Source organism: Pteronotus mesoamericanus, unplaced genomic scaffold (genome assembly GCF_021234165.1).
Source record: "Pteronotus mesoamericanus isolate MK-2021 breed Mesoamerican mustached bat unplaced genomic scaffold, CSHL_Meso_final scaffold_85, whole genome shotgun sequence".
In the NCBI taxonomy this organism is placed as follows: domain Eukaryota; kingdom Metazoa; phylum Chordata; class Mammalia; order Chiroptera; family Mormoopidae; genus Pteronotus; species Pteronotus mesoamericanus.
Window position 1 is genome coordinate 36336611 of NW_026555329.1, and position 26031 is coordinate 36362641.

At 34.4% G+C, this 26031-nt stretch overlaps 1 protein-coding gene across 1 annotated transcript in view; it reads right to left on the minus strand.

Annotated features, from left to right (window-relative positions):
- The window catches only part of ORC5 (origin recognition complex subunit 5), a 92531-nt gene that overhangs the window by 58259 nt on the left and 8241 nt on the right, over window positions 1–26031 (minus strand). Inside the window, exons 4-6 of the mRNA XM_054564673.1 lie at window positions 16003–16077; window positions 12954–13065; window positions 7471–7601 (exon numbers count right to left, since the gene is read on the minus strand). Of these exons, the coding sequence (XP_054420648.1) occupies window positions 7471–7601; window positions 12954–13065; window positions 16003–16077 (318 nt within the window). The remainder of the gene's footprint in view (window positions 1–7470; window positions 7602–12953; window positions 13066–16002; window positions 16078–26031) is intronic.

The following is a 26031-nucleotide window of genomic DNA, read 5'->3' on the forward strand; positions in this document are numbered from 1 at the left end:
ACCCTAAGACTCCTGGCCCCTGGTGTACACATACCTTCTGTTATTCAAGCAAACACTAATTTAGACACTGCTGTGAAGAAATTTTGTAGATGCAATTAAGGTCCCAGAGATTATACAATACTAGTTAAGGTAGAATTAAAATAAGGAGATGATAGATAAATCTGACCTAATCCCATGAGGCCTTTAAAAGAAAAGTTTCCTCTGGCTGGTCTAAGAAGTCAGAGATTTGGTGTATGAGGATTCAATGTGCCCTTGCTGGCTGGTAGATGGAGGCCATGTGGCAAAGAATGTGGGCGGTCTCTAGGAGGCTGGAGAGAGACTCTTGGCTGACAGTGTGCAATGAAACTTGGGACCTCATTCTTACAACCAAGGGAACTGAATTCTGTCTGCACTGTGAATGAGCTTGGAAAAAGTTTTTCTCAAGATGGGAATTTAGTTCAGGCAAAACTTTAATTTTGGCCTTGTGATATCCTGAACAGAGAAGCCAGCAACACAGGGCCTGGATTTCTGACCTGCAAAGCTGTAAGCTAATAAATGAGTGCTGTTTTAAGCCACTACTAAATCTGTGGTAATTTGTTTTTCAATAGGAAACTAATACATACAATGAAGTACAATTATAAAAACATATTCTATGGCTAAGTACAAGTAATTTCTAAACTGTTTTGCCTTTTTTAAGAATACCTACACTTTATTTCAAAAACATGAGGAACAAAAATCAGAACTGAGAACACTTAACATTAATTTTTAGAAATTTCAGCAAGCAATTTGCCCGGTCTTTCAGCATGTGCCCGGTCTTACTATTATTTTAAGTGTTCTATATGCTTTAACTTATCTAATCCTCCAAATGATACTATAAAGTAGACATTATTGTTATCTCCGTTTTACTGGGAAGTTAAATTATGCTTCAAATTTGACTTTCACTTCTTTGATCAGCCAGAGAACGCTTGCCTGTTTTAAAGGACTCATGCGATTAGATGAGAATCACCTTGATATCATTGTCTTAAAATCAGATATCCTGAAGCCAGAATGGTATAAAAAAAAAAGTTGAAACTCAAATGAGGAATAAGATATTTACAAGGTTTCAAAGTACCTCCCCACAAAATACCACCTTAATCAAATAATCAAAATGAACATTATCAGAAATGAGATAAAATCATACCTTGTAACACCTGCCAGGATGCAATGAGAACATTGCATCATTTCTGTGATATTCCTGTCAGATACACAACCCAAATCTATTCAGGAAGAAACATTAGACGAACCAAACTTGAGGGAGAGTCTACATACAAAACAACTAGCCTGTAATATTCAAAGGTTTTAAGATCATGAAAGTCAAAGACTGAGGAACTGCTCCAAATGAAAGTTCAAGAGACATGACAACTAACTGCAATGTATGATTCTGAACTGGATTCTTTTGAAGTGTGCAGGTCTGTCCAGAAAGTATCCAGCCATGCAATAGTCAAAAAAACAGAGGCATTTATTGAAGAAGATACAAGATACAAGAAACACTGTACATAGGACAATGAGCCTCTTCAAAGTAGGCACGGCACCTTGAGACCCCGCCCCCCCCCCCCCCCAGTTCTCTCAACTGTCATCAGCTGCTCCATCACTTTTTCCTGAATCTCATCAACAGTCTGAAATCTCTTCCCTTTCAAAGGAGATTTTAGTTTTGGGAAAAGCCAGAAGTCACAGGGCGCCAAATCTGGACTGTAGGGGGAGCTGAGTTACCTGGGTGATTTGATGTTTAACCAAAAAACTGCATGAGACATGATGCATGAGCGGGCATGTTGTTGTGATAAATCTGCCAATCACTAGCTGCCCATAGCTGTGGCCTTCTAACTCATCCAAATAGTTTCCACACAGGAATGTTCACACTTAATGCAAAATTTGATACAGATTCATTGCTCTACTCAGTCATTTTGAATGCACAGGCCACTAAGTACATGTTCACTTAGCAGCGTCTACCACCTCCACTGACTACTACAGTGAAGTCGTCACTGTTCACACATGGGCATTCCAGTCCACTCTCCTCAGTTGCCAGACAATAGTGATGTCATGCAAACCATTCTCATTATATTAAAAATGGCTGGACTTTTTCCAGATAGACCTCGTATTATTGTAACAACTGCCCAATCTTGAATAGGGTCTGATTGTGTCAATAAATCAATTTTCTAATTTTGAAGGTTGTACTACAGTTATGTAGGTGATGTCTTTGCAGAAATTACAAACTAAAGGTTCAGAAGTGACGGGGCACTGGTCACAAACTTACTCTCAAATGTTCTGGGGAAAAAAGAGGAAACATTCCTTTTACTATATTTGCAATTTTTCAGTATATTAAAAAATTGCTTCCAAAATTTTAAAATAAATTTTAAAAACATCCAATACTTTCTCTATCTTGAAAATACCATACCTAATAAAATAACTAGAGCAAATTTTTAACATGTCAGTACCACTGAATGTGGTTGTTATACAAAAGAATTCTTAGTTACCAAGGCCATAAATAAAGGCACCCTCTGCAGGCCTAACTAGGAAAGCTGTCTTAAATGCCACTTGCTGCTTATGCCATGTCTAAAGACTATGTGACCTGTCAGAATATGCCAGAGCTACATTTAACATGGATGAATATCACAAATAAAATGTTGGGCAAAAGTAGATAGATTTAAAAAAAAAAAATAACATGCTATATGTTTACATTTACAGATAGTTCAAAAACAAGCAAAACTAATCTTTCATATTACAAGTAAGAACAGTGATTACCTCTGGGGAGGAAAAAAGGGGCAGAAATTGGGACGAAGCATGAAGTAGATTCCCGAGATGCTGGTAATTTACTACTGTTTGACCTGGGTTATATTTACACAAATGTTTTTGCTTTGTAATCATTCACTGGGATACATATTTACAGTTTCTGTGCTTTTCTTTATGTATGGTATGCTTCAATTAAAAAGCTAAGAAAAACATAGCTTACTAGATTATTTCTCCTAATTAAAGACTCCACCTCTCCCTGAAGTACCCTTAACCAAAGAATAACTCTTCTCTGGGAAAAAGTCATTCTCATCCATATGCAATCAGTACAAGGATACAAAAGGGTGCTAAGGGACACCCATTCACCCAGCCATTTGTCAGACCAACTCTGACAATCGATGGGATGATAGCTCTTCTGCCAGATCACCCTCAAACTTTACGTGACTTTAATATCTGATGCAAACCTACAGCAGGTTTTACCAGTCTCCATACTTGTGTCCTGGTTAATGTTCTTGCAGCTAGTAAGATTGCAACCTATTTTTAAGCCCATGACCTTTAGCTCAGCAGAAGGAAGCAAACTAAAATTAACAGATCTCCAACAGATTATCAGGCATTTTACATGTGTTCCTTTCTTTTTACTTCACAAAATTCTTTTGAGGTAGGTATTATATCTATTTAACAGAAAAGAAAACTCACTTTCAGAAAGGTTAGGTAATTTGGCCTGATCACAGAGCTAGTAAAGGAAGACATTTCTTCATCTGTAAAATGAGGATTCATGATAGTACCTTCCTTTATAGGGTTGTTGTAAGAATTAATTGAACTAATAAAGGTAAAAATGTTTACAACAGTGCCCAGCACACAGTAAGTACTCAGTAAAGGCTGGCTCTTATTTAAGAGGTAGTTTAACACAATGCTCATGAGCATATGCTATGGAGCCAGACAACATGATTCTTTATTCACACACTTGTGTACTTTTTTTCATTTTAGTTCTCAGGAAGCATTTTTTCCAATCACATAATGGTATGATAAATAGGCGAAAATAACTAATATGTACAGGAACACATTAGTGTATAGTGTCTTCATGAATCCACTGATAGCTGAAGGACAAATCTGCAACCATTTCAGAACACTCTCTTCCTCATCAAAAAAATATTATTTAGAAAAATACATGAAAGAATTTGAGATCTGAGAATGTTATGATACGATTTGAACTAGCCGGAGACTACGTTGGGTTGGTCAGTTGCATGTGAGATAGCTAAGTTATGTGTGAGGCATCAGAAGTCTATCTGTACTTTATAGTTTCTCTGTGCCAGCTCCTTCACTTGTCCTGCTGCCTAGTGCTCTCACCTACTCTTCTAACATCTACCTAGTCCCATGCTCAAAAAGTGAAAGCAAAACTTCTATTCCCCAGGAAATGATGGGTCCTGGCTATAAAAAGCAGCTATATTATATAATTAAAATAATTCACCAAATATCAATGACCCTCACAGAAATTATTTGTATTTTAAAAGGAGAATATTTATTCAAATAACTTAGTCTTATCAGTAATATCACCTAATATCTTTATAGATATTCTTTATAAGCACTTTAATATAGAGCATTTCATTTTACACTCATAAAAATCATCTGAGGTATATATTCTTAGTCACACTTCAGAAATGAGAAAACTAAAGTACAGGAAATTAAGTATCATACCCTATATGACATAGTTGGTAAGCAGTAGAACTAAGGTATCTCAATATTAAGTCCTCTGTTCATTCCACCATATATACTTCAATTATTTGGCATTTTCTTCTTAGTCACTATGTCACCAGCCACCATGACTGGGCACAAGGCCGAACAAATCAAAAACGACAAACAGGCATCAGAAACTTGGATTTGTACTCTAGAAGACTGTTAAGCTCTAGCTAAGCAATTCATTTTACTGAGTATCATTTCTAAGAATTTATGATATTGGGGTAAAAGGTTTGAAATACAACAAATATAATGCATGACAGATATTTAAAAAAATGATGCAAAACTATAATTTAGAAAATAAATTATTCTGTGGTTGGAATTTATGAGTATAAAAATAACTTCAATTAAACTTTTAAAAAATTATAATTACTATTTCATAGGAATAATATAGTAACGTCAGAGAAGACAAACCTAAATGAATACTCGGAGAACTACTTTAACTTTTCCTGTCTTGTGCTAGCATACAAAAAATAACCTTTGGAGAAATTCCAATTCCTAAGACAAATTTAAAAGCACACACAGAAAAGGTGACTGAAAAGAATCTTTGGCAGGTGATTTATTAAACTTTCAAGAAATATGTCACTTGCAAACTTTGAAATATATAATACTATCTATTTGAAGGAAAAAGGAAACTGTATCTTTATTCTCCTATGCTCTACACATAGAGAAAATAAGAATACTGTTATTTTTCCTACAACGGTTAAAGATCTTTTTTTACATTTATTAGTATTTCTAATAGTAATAAAGGCTTAGACCATACTCCAAGCTTCAAGTTTATGAATATGACGTGATAACAAGAAAAGCTATAACCTTATACCTAAAAAAAGTCATTCCAAAATACCATATTTATATATATTTGTATATATTATAAAATACCATATTCAAATATATATTTTCTCCTTTTACATTTATTTTCTAGAAATAGTTTCCCTAAATAATTCTTCCTTCTTGTTGGGGACCACTTTGTGTGGTATTGGGAACTGTAGCCCCCCTCCAGCCATGCCTTGAAAGGGGCCTGTAAGTCTTGACCAGAAAACTGAGTATGCTGGGAGGCAGGTAAGACCTGATGCTAGCACCAAGGGTTCCCATGAGAAATCAGGCCTGAAAAAATGCATTGTACCCTTTGAAGCTTGCTTTGCTTTGTATACTACTGTTAATATAAACCAGACATTTAAGCTCCAAACAGAAGGAGTGAATTCTTGAATTCAGGAGCCATACCTTAATGACCATCTGACTCAGCATGTCTAACAGACCCTGACCTGAGGAACATCTCTGTGTTCCTTCAATTGTTATCTATGATCCCTATCTGTTTTCTGTAAATAGAGCCTTTAGGCATTGATTGATAAGGTTTGCACGCAAGCTGTATACCCCTGCATGTACAGATTCAAATAAAAGCCACTTCAGGGAAAGGTTCGGGGCATTCTCCACTAGAGGGAATCGCCACCCCTTTCTCCTGGCAGACCAAGTGTGTCTGGAACGACTCATTTTTTTCATCAGTGACAGCTGGGAGGACTCTGCGGGACGGGGTCTCCCACATTTTCTTGTATAATGTAGTTAAATGGCTGCCAACACAAATTCCCAACTGTTTCAAGAACACCAGTGCTGAGGAACAGCGGTAACTACAAGTTATTTCCCAGGACAGTCAGGGGATGACTATCTGCTTTCTGACTCCGTCTCCCCCAAGGACAGTTCTCTCCTCTCTGTAAACCCCTCTGCTGTCATTTCCCTTGGGCACCAGGGATCCAAGACATTCAAATTTTGGAGAGATTTTAGTGATTAGCTTAAATTACAAGAACTTGCCATTTGTTTGTTCCTTATGCACAAGATGCTTGAATCTACATCTAAAGCAGAAGAGGCATAAAATCTGAAATTTCTGAAAGGTACTAAATGTGAACACAAGTTTTAGATGGTCATCTTCTCCTAATGCTATCTCAGACAAACAAATCCCTGCAAGCAGTACTTTTCAGAGAGAGAGAGAGAAAAAAGAGCAGAGTAAACTAAATAGAACCTGTTACTTTAAAAGTAACTGTTTTCCAGCCTTAGATATACTATTATTTTCTGTTACATAGAGAGATCTTAAGTATTAATTGAAGGTTTCTAAAAGGAAAGCCAAACATTCTTGCCTCCTTTGTTTCATACCGCCACAATCAAAATAAAAAGGTCAAGGAAAAATATTAAAGTAAATACAGGGTCTGGTACAAATAACACCTCTTTTTTACTACAAAACCTTTTATTACAAAATCATAACCATGTAATTCTGTAACATAACAATATCACATTCAAACATATCATATGACATTTTAGGTGAAATGTTCAAATTAAAACTGTAAATTACACCCATATTATTTATTACCCTACCAACCTCACTCAAACAGGCCTTACTTCTGCCAGCCCCTATATATTTTCTAAACTGTCTGTGAAATATAAACAGCTTTTCTGTTTATAAATACTGTTTAAAATCTGTTTAAAAATACTTAAATAACATTTTCTAGAAATTATAAAAAATGTTATATAGATTAGTAACTCAAGGTCAATGACTAAATAAAGACCTATAATTAAAGCTTCTGATCATTTTCAAGTTCATCTAGATTCCAGACCACTACCACTACATCCAAAAAACCTGAAAGATATTTCTTACAAAAAATTACCAAAGAGGTGTAAAAATTGCTTGTTAAGCTTTTACACCTTTCTGTTACTCTTCATTTTGATTTTCACAGGTTTCTACATTTTCTGCAACTAGGGAAAAAGAGAAAGAAGGGGGAAAACACTCCAAAGGATAAGTGAAAAGACGCAATTAAAGATAAATGAAAGTTTTCTAATCAGACCACGATTTGTACTAACCCACAGATTTCTTCTTTCGTATGGTGTATTAGTCTCAAAAGGCCAAATCAAAATTTCCAGAATTTTCTGCTTCCAAGCTATCACACACCATTTCTACATGGAAAAATCTTAAAAGGTATACTTTTTTAAAATAACAAAATGCTCACTCACCAGATGCCTGAGCTCTTTCAAATCCCGACAGACAGTGTAAAAAACTCCAAGAAGAATGTTAATGTAAGCAGCATAGAAATCAGCCGAATATTCTGGAGGATGATCATGGGACAGGATCTTTTGAAGGTTCCCTGTTCCCAGGACACAAATGTGGAATGATTACTACAGCACCCTACTTATATCTACTAGCATTTTATAACAAAGGTTTAAAATAGAAATAATTAAAGTTATAAAACTGTTACAAGGAAAAAATAATGCAAATCTTGAAACTAAGATAAAACAACTCTAAATCTAATGTTCCAAAAAAATTACTAAATGCTGCCTGAGACAAATATTAAACAATGACTTCTAAAGAAAATTTCAAGAACCTTATTACTGGCAAAATCAGTATCAGAGACAAAAAATAATATAGATTCTATTTTATTTTTCTGCCTATTAAGTATATCAACTTGTAAAAACAGAAAGGGGCACTACATAAACTAGGAGTACTACCATTAAACTAAAAAACACTCATTTTTTTGTAAAACTAAAAGAATTCATAAATATTTTAATCATCATACTATCATTCCCTCTTTAATAAACTGTTCCCCTATAACTTCGGTATCATAACTCTATTTCTCTTCTATCTTGAAGTCTTTATACAATAATATCTTAAAGTCTTTATACAATACCATATATTTAAGTCCTAAACTCGTATTTATTTATGTATTTTTTTTAATATTTACTGGTTTTAGAGAGAGTAAGAGTGGAGGAGAGAGAGAGAAACACCAATATAAGAGAGAAACATTGACAGGTTGCCTCCTCTATGTGCCCTGACCGGGGATAGAACCAACAACCCTTTGGTGTGTGGGACAATGCTCCAACAAACTGAGCCAAATTTGTATTTAATCCTGCTGGAAATACTATATTATTGAAACTCAGCTAAAATTAAAAAGAAATACCATGTATTATTCAAAAGTTCCCAGTTATGGTAATGAATCAATTCCTTATTGAAATTCCCTCTGACTTCTTGGTGTAATGGTCTCTTTTTTTTAAATTAAATTTATTGGAGTGACATTGGCTAATGAAATTATATAGGTTTCAGGTATACAATTCTACAATATATCACCTGAATACTGCGTTGTGTGTTTACCACCCCATGCAATGGTTTCTTTACATTTCTCAATTAAGAGCTCTTTGACTTTGACTAATACTTTAAACATAGTTCCACAGGGTTCAAGATTTTTGCTATACTTCCAAGTAAAAGCTCTTACAGGATGTTCTGATTATGCCAATTCCCTTTTGCTTAATGTTCCGAATAAGGGAGCGTTTTTACCATGGCTAGTATGCTGCCTACCAATAGCTCCTCACTTTAACTATTCTCTTTTTCTCTTGTTCCTCACAATGAGTTAGATATAGGTACAAGATCAAACAATATATGTAGAGTATTATTAGATATTCATAAATAGAAATTTAGAAATACCTATATTCATGAGGATCTTTTAAACAAGGCAGTTGATTCCAAAAAACAAAACAACAAAAAAGAACACTGTAACTTGACTCACATTTTTATGTCACAGCTACTGTGACATAAAGGCCAAAAAATACACAAAGGCCAAAGCTTGACTTTGGAGTCTATGTATTTTTATATTCTATTAGCAAAATTTCAATCTAATGTCACTAAGCTTTTTCAGCTATACTATGCAAGGGTAAATATTTGACACACAGAAAATTTCCAAAGATGCCTTAAAACTTGGAGATAAATATATTTTTTAATAAAAGTCACCAAATAACTGGACAGATGGAAGGAAGAAAGGGAGGAAGGAAGGGATAAATGGTCAAACAGATGAACACACACAGGTAGAAAAGATGGTCCATAAATGTGTCAATGAGGAAATTTGGAAAACAGTTAAGTCTCCAGCTCAGACTACACTCCTGAGCTCCTCCTGAACCTCTCTGTCTAGCTATCCCTTACTGGTGACCCTAAGTGCCATGCGTGAATGTTGATTAGATGTTACCACTGGTCCATTTCAGTCCTGATGAAAGTCCTACAAGAATTAGAAATCTTACTGTGCTGCTGTAAAAGTAATGAGCTGCTCAGTTATAGGCTACAGACAAAATCTGAGAGTACAACTCTACATAAGCCATGTCAGCTCTAATACTCTAAGACTATTCAAACTTATTTAAAAAATCCCATCTCTAACAGGAAACTAAAAACAGTGCACTAACAGGTAGTAAATAAAGGAAAGGAAAAAAACCATTTGATTGGTCTGCTGGTATCTTAAAATTTCACTATCAAATTGCCATTTCTAACTTGGAGAGGAACTTTTGCTTCCAGTCATGAGGGAGTAAAAGGATCCAGAAAAACTATCCTATAATAAACAAGTAAAAACTGGACAAAATATAGGAAAGAACTATTTTCAGACACCAAACAACAGACAGTAAAGGACTGTGATACATGCAAAAAGGGAAACAAATGAGTTGAGTCCCACCATCTGGCGGGCTTTCTAACTGGAGGTAACTTTAGAGTTTCAAAAGGAATCCATTAATCTCACTGAGTTACAGTGACAGAGCTGAGAGTACAGGGAGCTAAGGTAGCTAGAATTTGCAAAGCAGAGTATGTAACAGAGCTATGCAAGAAAGAGCTCCAGAAATCTAGAGGTTCCCCTTGAGTCTTGGTTAAATCCCACTCTGTATATGAACAGAGTAAAACCCCCTAAGGGGAAAAACAATTATTGGAGAGCTACAAGTCAGACAGTTCCCAGAGTTTACACATGTGAACCATTCATGTTGACACCAGTCAAAATAGAGAAACTGCTGAATACATGGGGCATTCAGCAGAGATCCCAGAAGGGTTCTAAGAAATGGAGCTAAAATTAACTTAAAAATAGCCTTAAAAGGGTCAAAAACCACTTCCAATGATTTAAATGCTTACCAGAAAAAAAATCCAACATGCAACAGAAAACACAGTATCATACAATCAAAAATTACTAAACGCATGAAAAAGCATAATGTATACTCATAATGGAGAAAAATTAGTCAATAGAAACAAACCCAAAATGAAAGAGGTAATAGAATTAGCAGATAAGACCATTAAAGCTATTATAAATATGCTCATATGCTCAAGGATATAAAGGAAAACACAAGTATAATGAGTTCTGATATCAAAAATTCCACTGAATGGAATTAACTGCAGATTAGACACAAAAACCATGAACTTTTAAAGACAGAAACAAAAACTATCCCAATAAAACACAGAGGAAAAATTATTTAAAATGTTTAAAAAAAGAAATTCAGTGGAAGAATATCGAGTAGTCTAACATACATATAATACAATCTCAGAAAAAGGGGAAGTGGTAGTTAAATTTTTGAAGATATAATGGCTGAACATTTTCTAAAATTGATGAAACTGTACATTCATATACCCAAAAAGCTCAACAAATCTCAAGTTGAATAAACAAGATACTTTTTCTTGCCTTTTTTATTTCTTTAAAGCTGAAATAAGTAGTATGGGATTTATAATAAATGTAGAAGTAAAATGTAGGACAAAAACAGCATGAAGGTGGCGAGGTAGATAATTATAAGTCACTGAGATTTTAATATTATTAGAGCATAACTTATCCTAATTGACACAATAACTAAACCAAAAACCTAATCAACTGCATTATAATCCACCTGCAGAAAAAAAATAAAAAATGCATTTCTAAAAGATGAGCAGTCTTCATGTGGCAGAGACCAGAAAATAAGAACTCCAAATTGTGCCCCTACTGTCACGGCTGAGTAGAAAGGGTATCCTCAATATCAGACACCAGATTCCTAAAGATGACATAGGTACCAAAGGTGACTTAGCCACTAACATTATCCTCTTGCCTTGGTTCTATGCTTCCTTATTCCGACTCTAATTTGGCTTATCAATTAACGCTTCCTTTCTGAATGTTTTTTGTGTGATTACAGTGTTTTTGCTTAAAGAAAAAAACCTTAAAATGTAAAAGGCACGAGTATTTCATAATCAGATTAAATTAGCTCCATTATTATATACCTTTCAAAAATCTATTAGCTCACACTTTCTAAAACTAGCAAGATCACGTTAGTAATTTAATTTATGTCCTTAAATTTTCTCTATCTACACTGCTTTTTCTTTTTCACTTTTTAAAATTTTAATCAAATTCTATAATTCATTGTACCATACTTTAACTCAACTTCACCAAGATGTAGAAAACCAGCGTTTTTATAATCTTAAGTATTTTAAATTCTTCAATACTAAAGCCTAAAATGGGTCATGAAAAAATTTACCTTCAAACAGTGATGACATAGGTATAAAGAAACTTTTTAATAAAGATTTTGTTTATTTATTTTTAGAGAGAGAGGAGGGGAGGGAGAAAGAGAGGGAGAGAAATATGTGTGGTTGCCTCTCTCACAACCCCAACTGGGGACCTGGCCCATTATCCAGGCATGTGCCCTAGACTGGGAATCAAACTAGTGACCCTTAGATTTGCAGGCCATCACTCTATCCACTGAGCCACACCAGCCAGGGCACCAAAACTTTTTAATGAAATCCTTTGATGTATTCTTTTCTTCCTACTTGTTTCTCTTCTCCTTATTTTGTGATTTTCATGAAAGAGAGGCTATTTAAAACAAGGGCTCCCTTCATCTATTTTGGGGCTCTTTTTTTAAAATCTCAAGTTAATTAGTTAAGGCAGGAGGTGTTTTTTAATTGCTGTTCCTGTGAAAATAGGCAAAAATGTGTTGATATTAACAGTGAATGTTCACAGCTGATTGGTTCAGAAGGCTGGTGTTAAAGAGGCCAAGGTCAAGGAATACTATTTTTTTCAGAGCCTGCTAATCACCTTATGCTTCACAGTTACAATCTTTGAATTAGACGTATCATATCTGTATAGTAACATTACAGTATTAATCTAGAAAACTAATCAGGATCACAAAAAAGCTATTGTTTTCTCCAAAGTTAAAATTATCAGGATCTATGAATTGTAAGATTAAAGACAAACCAAAAAGAAGTTAAGAAACACAAGGGCTAGCAATTGGCACTCTAAGAGTCACAGTAATAAAAAATGAAATTTATAAAAAGAAAAATACATCTCACATAACTCTTAAACCAAGTTCATGGTAAATAAAGATTTCAATACAATTTTAATGTACTTTGCCAACCTAATCTGATCTTATTTGTATGGATGTTACAAATGCAATATAAACATCTTAATTACTAGCTAAAAACATGCCATTAGCACAAATATGTGAGAAACTGCTTATTCAAAAAATTTTAATTATACAAGAATAACCCCTCAGAATTCCAAAAATAAAACCAATATAAAGGCAGAAACAGAAGCAACATTTTGAGATTGAACATAAACTTTAACAAATTAAGACATTAGATGATTAAATAAAGAAAAAGACTTAAGAGTATTCCCATCTGAACATGCTAGCTTAATCTTCCAAAGACGATTCTACTGAATTATCATTTGTCAAAACAATGTTTTAAAATTTACCTATGCTATAATCAGGGAAATACAAGACAAATGGCTCAAAGCATCCGGTATTTGGACGAAACTTTTCCCAAATAATTTCACTGAGAAAGATTACAGTCACATTTCTGTCACACTGTAAAAGAAAAAAAAAGTAACCGAAACATTTAAAAACCTTAATCAGAGCAGTAATTCCATTTGAACTTTTCTTTCAAATAAATCCAGCAAACTTCCAACATATAACAAATTATTTGCATATTAATATGCCATATTTAGAAAACCTAATCAAGGAGTTCATCCACTTGCAAATTTTCATACATAATTACTTGGAATTTCCATAAAACTTTTAGATTAATCAACATTTCAGTTACCCATGAATGCTAAGACTTATTTTATAAAAATTAAGCAACACATTTTGCTTAAGTAAGACAAAACCTTTTTATGGGAATTTTAAAGAAATCATTAGCTTTCAATCAGTAAATGAAAAAGGCAAAACTTAACATCTCTCATCATTAAAATGACACAGCAACTCAGAGAAAAAAGAAATATGAGTTGAAGAAAAGCAGATAAGCCATAGTATATAACCACATACCATACTATCGTTAGAAAAACTTAAAGTTTTTTAAAGGTCATTTTCACACAAATTATTCAGTAAAATTGACTTTATATATACATTAAAAATACAAACAAGTATGATCTAAACACCAGTGTTAAGTAAACAGACATCTTTTGAATTATATTTAGAACTTACAGTTAGTATAAAAAAAGAACATTAAGAAAACAGCACCCCCTGTATGTTATCCTTCTAAGGAGTGGCCACGAATGCCCTTACATTACACATGCTAGTTAGAATTCATTGGTAGACACCTCTGCATTCTCAACACAGATTTTAATTTTTCCTATATTCTTTTACATCTCCCAAGTTGACAAGCAGTTTCAACAACAACCTCTTTTCTGGTACAGTGAAGATTACTGTGCATCTTTTAATTTTCTTGTTTCCATAATTAAAACTAAAAAGTAAAAGCTGTTTGTTCTATAACTATTCTTAGGACCATGTTTCATAAATAAATTATACCATACTTTGATGGTGATTTACTATTTATTGATTCCTAACTTATGTGTAATCTTATATTCCAATTTTCAGTATTTAGAAAAAATTATTTTGGCTAACAAAGGAAGCTGAGTTCAATAAATTAATAATTTCATAAATCTAGCATTTTATGAAAGGAAAAGATTTTACTTTCAAATGCTCTGTCTTATAAACATTGATTTTTAAGAATCCTTGAATTTATTTCTATAGGGATAAAAAAGTATACTCTAAATACAATCTTAATTCAAAGCATTAATCTGTTTTTGCTTTAAAATGATTATCCAAGGGAGATAAATAGTAATAGAAAAAACATAATAATAAAAGAGAATTAAAATGATTATTAAAAAGGATTTTATAAAATCAGTTAAAAATATTGAAAGATTTAAAAAAATGTATTTCTTAATCTGAAAGGATTTTAAGTGGGTAATATTCTTATGTGTTCATCTGAAAGTACTTCATTTTACTTAAATATTTAATATAAAAAATGGAAAACACTTTTGCTATATTTCTCTTAAATGAAATACATTTTTTAAAAAATCAAGCATGTTTTCAAAAATGTCAAAACAAGAATTCTCTTTTCTGATAGAGTGAAAACTAGTGCGCATCTTTTCATTTTCTTCAGTTTCCATAATTAAAATGGAGACAAAGGGAAAGACTTAACTACTATGAAGGGATGCACAGTCACCGTTACTGGAGAGGAGGGGAGAAAAGATGGGGGAAACTATACTGGAGTGGCAAGAGGACAGCAGGGATGCACTCTGGATACCAGACAGGAGGTCCTAGACCAAAGGAATGTGAAATACTGGAGGGGGACACAAACACAACAAAGTAGTAAAAGAGGGCATTTCACTGATCTCAGTAGTAAAAATGCCCAGAGTTAATCAAACTGAAAAAAGCTAGACTGTGTGAGGAAATTTCCCGGATAGGCCACCAGGAACTACACTTAATGCACTTAATCTCCCCCTGTCCTCTCTATATGAGCCCCAGAACACTACTACTAAAAGCGAATTTTAGGAGTTGGCTTAGGCATACGATGATTTCAGTGGCACTTGGAAAGCCTCTCTGAACTTCCAGCAGTTTCTCAAATTTGAGTAATGTGTTTAACTTTTCAAAGGTGGAAATGCTCTAAGCACTATCTCACCAAATATTTACTTAATTTTTATTAAAGTGTTACTTAATACTTAAATAATTCAGACATAAAATGAAGTGGATATAAACTATTTATGCTCCAAGCAACACATGAAATTATAAAACCAACATAAATTTGTAAGTTTAAGCAAAACTAGAAAACAATAAAATTTAAATTGGCATTAACTGAATAAGACAAACAATACTGTTTGCTCAAACTAAATCTTTTCTTACTTTGTGGTTCTAATATAAAAACAGCCACAGTTCTTTTGAATTTAGCATACCTATACCAACTGGTATTGGTGAACACTGAATTCTCTCACCCATTTTCTTTATTTAAACTACTGTAAAACCCCATTTTTTGCCCAAATAGTATTTGGCTTTCACCTGACACATATGCACATGAAAAAAGATGCCTGCTCTTTTCCCAGGCCATGACAGAGTAGTATTAATACTAAGCAGGCCAACACAATTGTAAATTGAAATATAGAGCTGGTTCTGATTTTGAGTGAACATGATATAGACCTCGAGATAACCCAGAATTTTAAAATACTTGCAGGAAATTTAAAATCTAGCCCACTGCCTTTTGGTTTAGCAAACACCTAAAATCTTTTACTAGAAAGCAATATTAGTCACTTACAATTAGAAATAAAAAGCTAAAGTTGGAGAATAAATGTTATCAAGTCACAAACTGCTTGACTTTTTAAAAAATGCTAATTTCAATCATAATCGATAAATGCAAATTAATATATCAAGATATCATTTCTCCCCTATCAGACTGGCAAAAGGAAAAATGTTGACAACACAATCTATTGATTAGGCCATAGGAAAAAGAGACTCTTATACGTTACTTACCAATTCTTGTAACCTAAGAAACCCAGGCAAAATATTCACTTCCATATCTCTGAGATACTCTGCTTTATCAAGAACCTTAAAAAAAAAAAATGCAGCATCAAAATCAATTTGCAAAGCCCTTTATAAAACATTTACAATTGCTACAAATATTATAAATATTAATGTACAATTCAAGAATTAAAGTTTCCATGTTAAAAAAACTGTAATTTTTAATTTCTATTTACATTTGTGGAAGACATTTTAAATAGGTCAAATAAGTTAAAAAAATGGACTATAACATGTTATAGCATGTATAACTCAAATTTCTAAATAGAAAATGAGTCATTCTGAGCTACATTAAAGAGGTTTATTTTACAGGTATACTATTAAAAAGATAAGATGCTCTAAGGACATTTTCTTAGGTTTCCAAGAAATACAACGATGTGCATTTTTTATTCCATTTGATAAAAGAGAAATGTCCACCATGAACCAAAAATTACAGTTCTTTCTGACCCAAAAGACACACAGAAAATTCTGAATTTCATCACGTATAACTTTTTTTGCCTTAACTTTAACTGGATGCTAAACTCTGTTTAACTTGATAATGGATCATGTTAAAAGAATAAAAGTTTTGTTCAGTGTTAAGATAATGCTATTGGGACTGTGTATTTTTAAAAAAGGTACTTATAGAGACATACAGTATATATACTATATGTAAATATAAAACATGTATACAGATTTATGAATGATATATATGATATACATATTTAGTAGATATATAGGGTAGATAAAATATATATATATTTTTATGGATGACATGATGTGATTCAGGGAAAAATGAATGAGGTACAGATGACACAACAGTCTGGCCACATGTTAGTAATTATTGAAGTTGGATAATGGGTTCATTTCAGTATACTACACTATATTTTATATTTCTGAAATTTTCATTTAAAAAGTTTAAAAATTTTTTAAAAGTCTGTTGAAGATAACATCCATCAATCCGTAAAAAAATTAAGGTCTTAAAAATGCTATTTAAAACATTTACTCTAGCTCTGGCTGGATGGCTCAGCTGGCTGGAGCATTGTCTCATACACCAAAAGGGCGTGGGTTGTGGGTTCAATCCTTGGTCAGGGCACATATGTAGGTTGCAGGTTCAATCCTCAGTCGGGGAGCATGCATGAGGCAACCAGACAGGGACCAAAGGCAACTGATCTATGTTTCTCTCACACGATGTTTCTCTCTCCCTCTCCCCCCTCCCTCCCTCTCTCTGAAATTTAAAATAAATAAATAAATAAATATATGTGAGAATAGGAATTTTAAAATATACACCAGGTTAGGGAGATAAGTACCAGGAATTCCCATATATTTCACCCTACTCCAACAAACATCAACCTATAACCAATCTTGCTTCTTCTATCCACCCCCTACTTTTCCCTTCACCATCTTGCTGACACTTTAAAGCAAATCCCAGACATACCACTCTCCATAAATATGCCCGTATGCAGCTATAACTAATGAGGAGTTTTTTTGTAAAACATAACTAGAGTATCATTATCATGCCTACAAACTTAAATATTCCTTAATGCCATGTAATAACCACTATTAAAATTTCCCAACTTGTTCCATGAATGTCATCTTTTTTTTTGTATCCTCACCTAAGGACATTATTTTTTATTGGTTTCTTTCTTTTTTTAAAGAGATAGAGGAAGGGAGAGAGAAAAACAACCAAATGAGAGAAAAACATCTATTGGTGGCCTCAGTAAAGCTGGGGGTAACACCCTTTCACACCCAGACCAGGAATGGAACTAGCAACCTCTATGTATGTGTCCTGACTAGGAATCGAATCCGCAACCCTTCAGTTATGGCGCAATGCTCCAACCAACTGATCCACAACAGCCAGGGCCCATGAATGTCTTCTTAAAGTAAACTTATTTGATTCAGGATCCAAAAAAGTCCAAACATTGCATCTTATTATATTTGACTTATTTGTCGTCTAAGTCTGTTTTAATAACAGTTCCACTGACCCTTCTTATTTTCCATTGGCATTTTATTTGTTAGAGAAACTAGGTCATCTGTCATGTAGGCTTTTCCACATTCTGGATTGGCTGATTGCATTTCTATTGTGTCATTTAATGCGTTTCTATATCCCTATATTTACTGTAAAATAATAGGCAGATTCAGACTTTTGATCAGATTCAGGTTTGAGTTTTGGGCAGAAATATTTCACACTTAGCGCTGTATATATCTTACTGCAAGCATACAATACCTGGTTGTCTCTCTTTTTCTGTCATGTTAAGACTGACTGACAGGTTCAGGTGTTGTCAGCCTGACCCATCCATTATGAAGTTCCCCCAGCAGTGTTACACCTAGTGATTTCAGCATCAATTGATGATCATTGCCTATGTACATTATTTAATTAGGGATTGCAAAACTATCATTTTATGATTCTTTCTGCATTTATTAGAGGACATTTTTCTAGAAAGAACTTTCCCTCATTTCCTATTTGGCTACCCAGAAATAAAGTTTAAACAGGATAAAAAGGATAAATGCTTGATTCTTTCCCTTTATGTACCAATTCTCAGAATAATGAGTATGTAACTGTGTTAGCTCTCTGTGGTTGCTGTAACATATTATTACAAATTTGGTGGCTTAAAACAGACTACAGATCTATTCTTTCACAGTTCTGGAAGTCTAAAGCCTGAAACCATTTTCACTGGGCCAAAATCAAGGTGTTGGAAGGGCCATACTCCCTCCAGCAACTCTAGATTAGAATCCATTTCTTGCTTCTCCCAACCTCTAGTGGCTGCCAGTACTGATTGCATCGTTCCAATCTACAGGGCCAGCATCTTCAAGTTTCTCACCCTTGCTTGCTTCTGTTTCTGTTACCTAGTCACCTCCTCTGTGAACGTCATACAGTCAAATCTCCCTCGCTTCTCTACTCTATAGACATTTGTGATTGTACTTTGGGCCTACTCAAATAATCCAGGTAAATCTCCCTGTCTCAAGATTTTTAACCTAATCAGATCTGCAAAAACTCATTTGCCAAATGAGGTATCATTTACAAGTTCCAGGGATTAGGACCTGATATCTTCAGGGGCCACTTGTTCAGCCTACTGTAGTGCCCTAGTAAATTAAACTCCCATGGTAACCAAGAAGCTGGGGTTTTGTGTTTGTGATATATTATCATGAATTCATGGATTTTAACTTAACTAATGTGCTGGCATCCACTGAATTCATTATTCTGTGTGATGGTCAAGTTGCCCCATCTTTAGCCAGTTAAAACCCATTCAAATTGACTTCATCTTTTTTTACCCCCAGCTTTATTGAGGTATAACTGACACATAACACTATGTAAGTTTAAAATGTATATGTTGATTTAATACATTTATGTATTGCAAAATGATTACCTCCATGATATTAGCTAACACATCTCTCAGCTCACATAGTTACCATTTCTTTTTTTGTGGTAAGAATGTGTAAGCTGTACTCTACTCATTTAGCAACTTTCAAGTATATATAATACAGTATTATTAACTATAATCACTATGTTCTATATTAGAATCCTCGGAACTTAATGTCTGTACCCTTTGATCAACATCTCCCCATTTCTCTTTACCACCTGACTCCTGGTAACCACCATTCTACTCTGTTCCTATGAATTTAGCCTTTTTTTTTTTTTTAAAGATTCTACATGTAAGTAAGATCATATAGCATTTGTCTTTCCCTGACTTACTTCACTTAGAATAATGCCTTTAAAATTCATCCATATTATTACAAATGGCAGAACTTCCTTCTTTCTCATGGTTGAATAGCACTCTATTGTAAAAAAAATAATATAAACTAAGCCTTTTCAAAACAGAACCAGAGCTACAATTTTAGAGGAACTACCTAGCATGTCTTGTTCCTCGAATCTTTGTTCTGGGCCAGACCTTTGCACTGGGTTAAAGCAACATTCTTTTACAAACAATTACTTGTAAAGCCAGCAGGAAAGCAGACATCCTGACCACAAAGACTGATAATTGTAGATTGTTTATCTGAAGACTGAATCAGTAACCAATCATATATAGCCAAGAGTAGCTCAGCCTGTTAGCATCAACAGGAATTGTCATTATTCTTCTTTTCTCATTAAAAAAACTCTTGTTTACACACTGTAACTGGGGTAGTATTGGGTTTCTGCCAGTATCTATACTACCCAAACTGTAATTCTTTGATCCCAAATAAATACTTCTTGCCTCTCATTTAAAGTTTTTAATTTTAGGTTAACAACATATACCACATCTTCATCCACTGACAAATATTTAGGTTCCTTCCATATCTTGGTTATTGTGAATAATGCTGTAATGAACATGGGAGTGCTTATCTCTTCAAGATTCTGAGTTCATTTCCTCTAAATATACAAGGTCTGTCCAGAAGGTATCCAGCCATGTAATAGGAAAAATAGAGACATCTATTGAAGAAGATAAAAGTACAAGAAACATTGTACACAGGACAATGACACCTCAGTATCGTTCAAAGCAGGCACTGTGGGACTTCACACAGTTCTCCCACTCACCATCAGCTGCCCTGTTGTATTTTCCTGAATCTCATCAACGGTCTGAAATCTCTTCCCTTTCAAAGGTGATTTTAGTTTTGGGAAAAGCCAGAAGTCGCAGGGAGCCAAATCTGGGCTGTAGGGGACTGAGTCACCTAGTGATCTGATGTTTACTCAACATGCTCTGCAGGAGATGTGATGCATGAGTGAGCGTGTTGTCATGATGAAGCTGCCAATCACCAGTTGCCCATAGCTGCAGCCTTCTGAATCATCCAAATAGTTTCCAAAGAGAAATGTCCAAGCTTAACACAAAATTTGATGCAGATTTGTTGCTCTACTCAGTCATTTTGAATGCAATGGCCACACAGTACACATGCTCACTTAGCAGTGTCTACCATCCCTACTGACTGGTACAGTGAAGTCATCATTGTTCACACATGTGCATTCCAGTCCACTCTCCTTGGCGGCCAGGTTATATCGATGTCACACAAACTGTTCTTGTTATATTAATAATGGCTGGACTTTTCCAGACAGACCTTGTGTACCCATAAATGATATTACTAGATCATACAGTAGTTCTATTTTTAACTTTTGAGATACCTCCATACTGTTTTTCTTAGTAGCTGTACCATTACATTCCCACCAACAGTGCAAGTGTTCCCTTTTATCACATCCTTGAGAACACTCAACTCTTATCTTTTTGATGATTGCTACTCTAATAGGTATGAGGTGCTATCTCACTGTGATTTTGATTTGCCAGTCCCTGATGATGAGTGATGTCAAAGACCTTTTCATGGACCCACTGGCCACTGGATATCCTCTTTGGAAAAAATATTATAAGTTCCCGTGTCCATTTTTTAATCAGATTGGCTATTTTGCTACTGAGTTGTATGAGTTCCTTATATATTTTGGATATTAACCCCTTATTAGATATATGATTTGCAAATATTTTCTCCCATTCTATAGGCTGTTTTCTCATTTGTTCAAGGTTTGCTTTGCTGGACAGGCGCTCTTCTTTTTAAAGATTTCTTTTTTAAAAAGACTTCATTTATTTATTTTTAGAGAGAGGGAAAAGAAGGGAGAAAGAGAGGGAGAGAAATGTCAATGTGGGAAACATCAGAAACGTCAATGTGAGAAACATCGATCAGTTATCTCTCTTACGTGCCCTGAAATGGGACCAAACCCACAACCCAGGCATGTGCCCTGATCAGAAATCCAAGAGGTGACCTTTCGCTTTGCCAGATGATGCCCAACCAAGTAAGCCACACTGGTCAGGTCTGCACAGAAGCTTTTTAATTTGATATAGTCCCACTTGATTATTTTTGCTTTTGTTGCCTTTCCTTTTGGTGTCAAACCCAAAATATCACTGCCAAAAAGTGATGTAAAGGACATTTTTTCCTATATTTTCTCCAAGGAGTTTTACAGGTCTTATGTTCAAGTATGAATCAATTTTAAGTTGATTTTGTGCATGGAATAGATACTGATCTAGTTTCATCCTTTTGCATGTAGCTAGCCAGTTTTCCCAGCACCAAATATTGAAGAGATTATCCTTTCCCCATTGTATATTCTTGGTTCCTTTGTTGCAAATTAATTAATCATGTATATATGTGGGTTTATTTCTGGGTTCTCTGTTCTGTTCCATTGGTCTATGTGCCTATTTTTATCCAAGTGTCATTCTGTTTTGGTAACTATAGCTTTATACTATAGTTTTAAAATTAGAAAGTGTGATGCTTCCATCTTTCTCAAGATTTGTTCTTTCTTAGGACTCCTTATGCTCTTCAGGGTCTTTTGTGATTCTATACAAATTTTAAAAGTATTTTTTCTATTTCTGTGAAAAATTCCACTGGAATTTTGATAGGGAGTGCACTGAATCTATAGATCACTTTGGGTAGTAAGGACATTTTAACAATATTAATTCTTTTGATCCAGGAGATTCTTTGTCTTTTTAAAATAACCTTAGAAGTAGTTACTAGTTTTCTAGTTTTTTATTACAGCAAAATGGTCTGGGTTTCTCTTGTACATTTTCTTCCCAGAACTGAAATCACTTTTTCTAAAGAAAGCTATTTAATCATTTATATTTATTAATAAATCTTATTGCAAATTATAATTACTTATATTAGAAATGAATTAAAATTTAAGGAATATAATATTGTTTCCCAAAATGGTCCAAATTGTTTAACAGTTGTTTTATTAATAGACAACCTTGAAACAGTATATGAATAATCAACTTAAGATATTTCATTCTTAATCAGTTTAAACAAAAAAGGCTAAAATTATTTATTGCTAAAAAAAACAAATTAGTTTCCCCACTATGTATTCGCCATTTGCAATTTTCCCATCGATCTCTATTTAAATAATTCTCTAATTCAGGACACAGGTTAATTCAAGTAAATTGGTCAATTTTTATGCTTATTTTAATACAAAATGCAAAATTGGAACCATAGTTTATTCAGATTTGATATAATTAACCCACCATAATTAATAATTTCATGGTATTCTAATAAATGTTACTTCTTCAAAAGCAATTATTAGATAACTAATAGAGAAGTAAAAATTTTAATTCAGATCCAAATTATTTTTCTTAAGAATTTACATGAAGGCATTCTAATCAACTCTTGGTTTCTAAAGTAGTTTACTGACTAGAAAACATTTTTAGCCACCTTTCTGTGTTATTTCCTAAGTACTGATGGTTACCAATTCATATATTAGATAGCTAAACAGTCTATAGATTTACTCTAAAAAATATTCTAAATATATGCAAACTTTCCCACCCTCAACATTTAGTCAACTAACAAATAATGAATGCCTACTTTGATCCACTTGGCTGGAACAATGAACAGGACCCAAATTACTCCTCATGGCTGTTTTTAAAAATTGATTTTCCCTCCTCCCTAAAGACACACAGCTTTGAAATTCTACTTGTTGAAGCTATCATGTATTCTGGGGTCATTTGTCTTCATTCTTAAATATTACAGTTTCTAACTATCACTTCTCTAATACAACTCCAATGATACTGTCCCCTACCCTACCTCAGTGAAAGACCAGCCGTGTTTGAAGTGTGATCTGTGGCTCCTGGCGGAGCGGGGAGGGGTGAGGCATGTCCCTGATACCTTTTCAGGAGTTTGCCAAGGTTAAAACTATTTTCATAATACTACTAAAATTTGACTTTCCTTTTTTACTATGTTGACATTTGCACTGGTGGTGCAAAAGCCAAGAGTAAATTAAATGACAGCCTCTTTAGCATGAATCAAGGTGGTCATGATGCCAAACTGTACTAGTTGTTGCAGTATTCTTCACTATGCACTAACATAAAAAAAAAAAAAGACTTATGCTTCTGGAAAGATGAAGCAAATGTACTTTTTCCTATTCTTCCTCCTAAGTGAAACTAAAAATTTTGAATATTACATATAAACCAATGGGAGGTCTAAAAGGGGAAGAGAAGAAGGCAGACCAGCTAGGAACCTCAGACCAGAGGAATGGCAACTCACGTCAAAGTAAAATGCCTGAGTTACCTTCTGCCTCACATACTGCAGATGTGGAGCTGAAGAAGCCAGCAGCACAGAAAGGCGAACAAGCATAGACTGGAAAAGTTCCCCCAAAAGTCTGCTCCCTAGCCAAAGGACCAGGAAAGGGCCGCTTGGAAAGACTTCTGGGACACTGCGTTCTCTAAGTTTTCTTTGTACATCACTGATCTTCTGTCTCCTTGTTTGTTCTTTAGCATTTCCTCATCCCTTAACACTGGAGTGCCACCGTCCTCAGTCACTGGACTTGCCTGTTCTCTAATTCATTCAACTCTGTTGCTGACTTAATCCAGTTTCCCAGCTTAAAGTACTACTCCCTATATGCTCACAACTCCAAAACAGCACCTCCACAATGGACTTCTCTTGCCTTCAAACTCAAGCGTCCAAGTGCCAATTCAACATCTCTGCTTGAGCTTAACATGCTCAAAACCAACCTTCTTATCACTCCTTCCCCCACAGAAAGACCCTATCTGCTATAGTTTTCACCATTCAAATACTGACAACTCCATCCTTTCAGGTACACACAAGCTTCTTTCTTTGTCTGTTCCTCCACACTCAACCTATCATAAAATTCTGTCAACCTCACCTTCAAATATATCCAAACCACTACTTACCACCTCCATTGCTACTGCCTTGGTCTAAGCCAACATGATTCTTGCCTAGATTACTAAAATACCTCATAGCTAATTATATGAGGTTCCTAAGGCTGCCATAACAAAGCACCATAAACAGCATGGCTTAAACAACAGAAATTATATTGTCTCACAATTCTGGACACTAGAAGTTCAAGATGTAGGTGGTGGCAGGGCCATGCTTCCTCTGAAGTGCTAGAGAAAAATTTGTACCAAGCCTGTCTCCTAGCTTCTGCTAGTCCCTTGGCCTGTAGCAGCAAAAATCCAATCTTTATATGGCATTCTCTCATGGGCATGTCTGTCTCCATACTTCCTTTTGATAAAGACACCAGTCGTATTGAATTAGGAGCCTAATCTATTTTACTATGACCTCATCTTAATTACTTACAACTGCAATAACCCTATTTCCAAATAAGGTCATATCCTGAGGGATCAGGGGCTAGAACTTCAACATATCAATTTCTGGAGGAAACAACTCAATCCAGAACAGTAGTCTACCAGCTTCTACCCTTTCAACCTTCCATTGATTCTCAACCTTCCCCTCCTTTAAACTATTCCACCCTCAATGACCTTCCTGACAGTCTTTGAAAAGGCACACTCCAATCTTTATAGTCTCATATGAATCTCTTTGCTTAGAATCCTTTTTCAGATCATCCCTTTCTTCCCTAGTAGAAAAAAGTAACTACTTTCCCACATCCACTGGATTCTCCTTCCTCTATTAATGTATCACATCTGACATACTAACTGTTAACTTGCTTATTGTCTATTTTCTTCAACCAGACTATATGCTATAAATGGGTAGAGATTTTTGTTCCCTGACTATCTCCAGTATCTAGTATAGTGCCTGACATACAGAAAGTGCTCAATAAATATTTGTTGAATAAATAAATAAAATTAAAATGTGGAAAAAACTGTTTTATACAAGAATGAATAAGATTTGGTCCCTTCAGTTAGTTAATAACTTAGTGTTTTGATAAACTTCGTAATACAATTCAATTCCACTTCAGAGAGAATCATTTTTTTAAAAAGGTTAAAGTGTTATAAAAAAATTCACTGATGTAAAACACATGATACATTTTAAATTATCTGCTAGTCATTTTCACGTTGATTAAACAACTGTAATTCAAACTTAGCCAACCTAAATTTAGTTGATTCATCTTTTCCCACAAACTTACCCCATAGAGAACTGACAAGTTTGACCTTTGCTATCTCTTCCATTTATTCTTTTCTGTATCTCCTATCCCAACTTTAGTCCAGGCCCACATTTCCTCTAATGTAAACAGCTACAAAAGCCTCAAAAATCATTCTTCTAGTCCTCAGTCTTTCACCCCCTCCAATCCACTTATTCAACATGCTTTCAGAG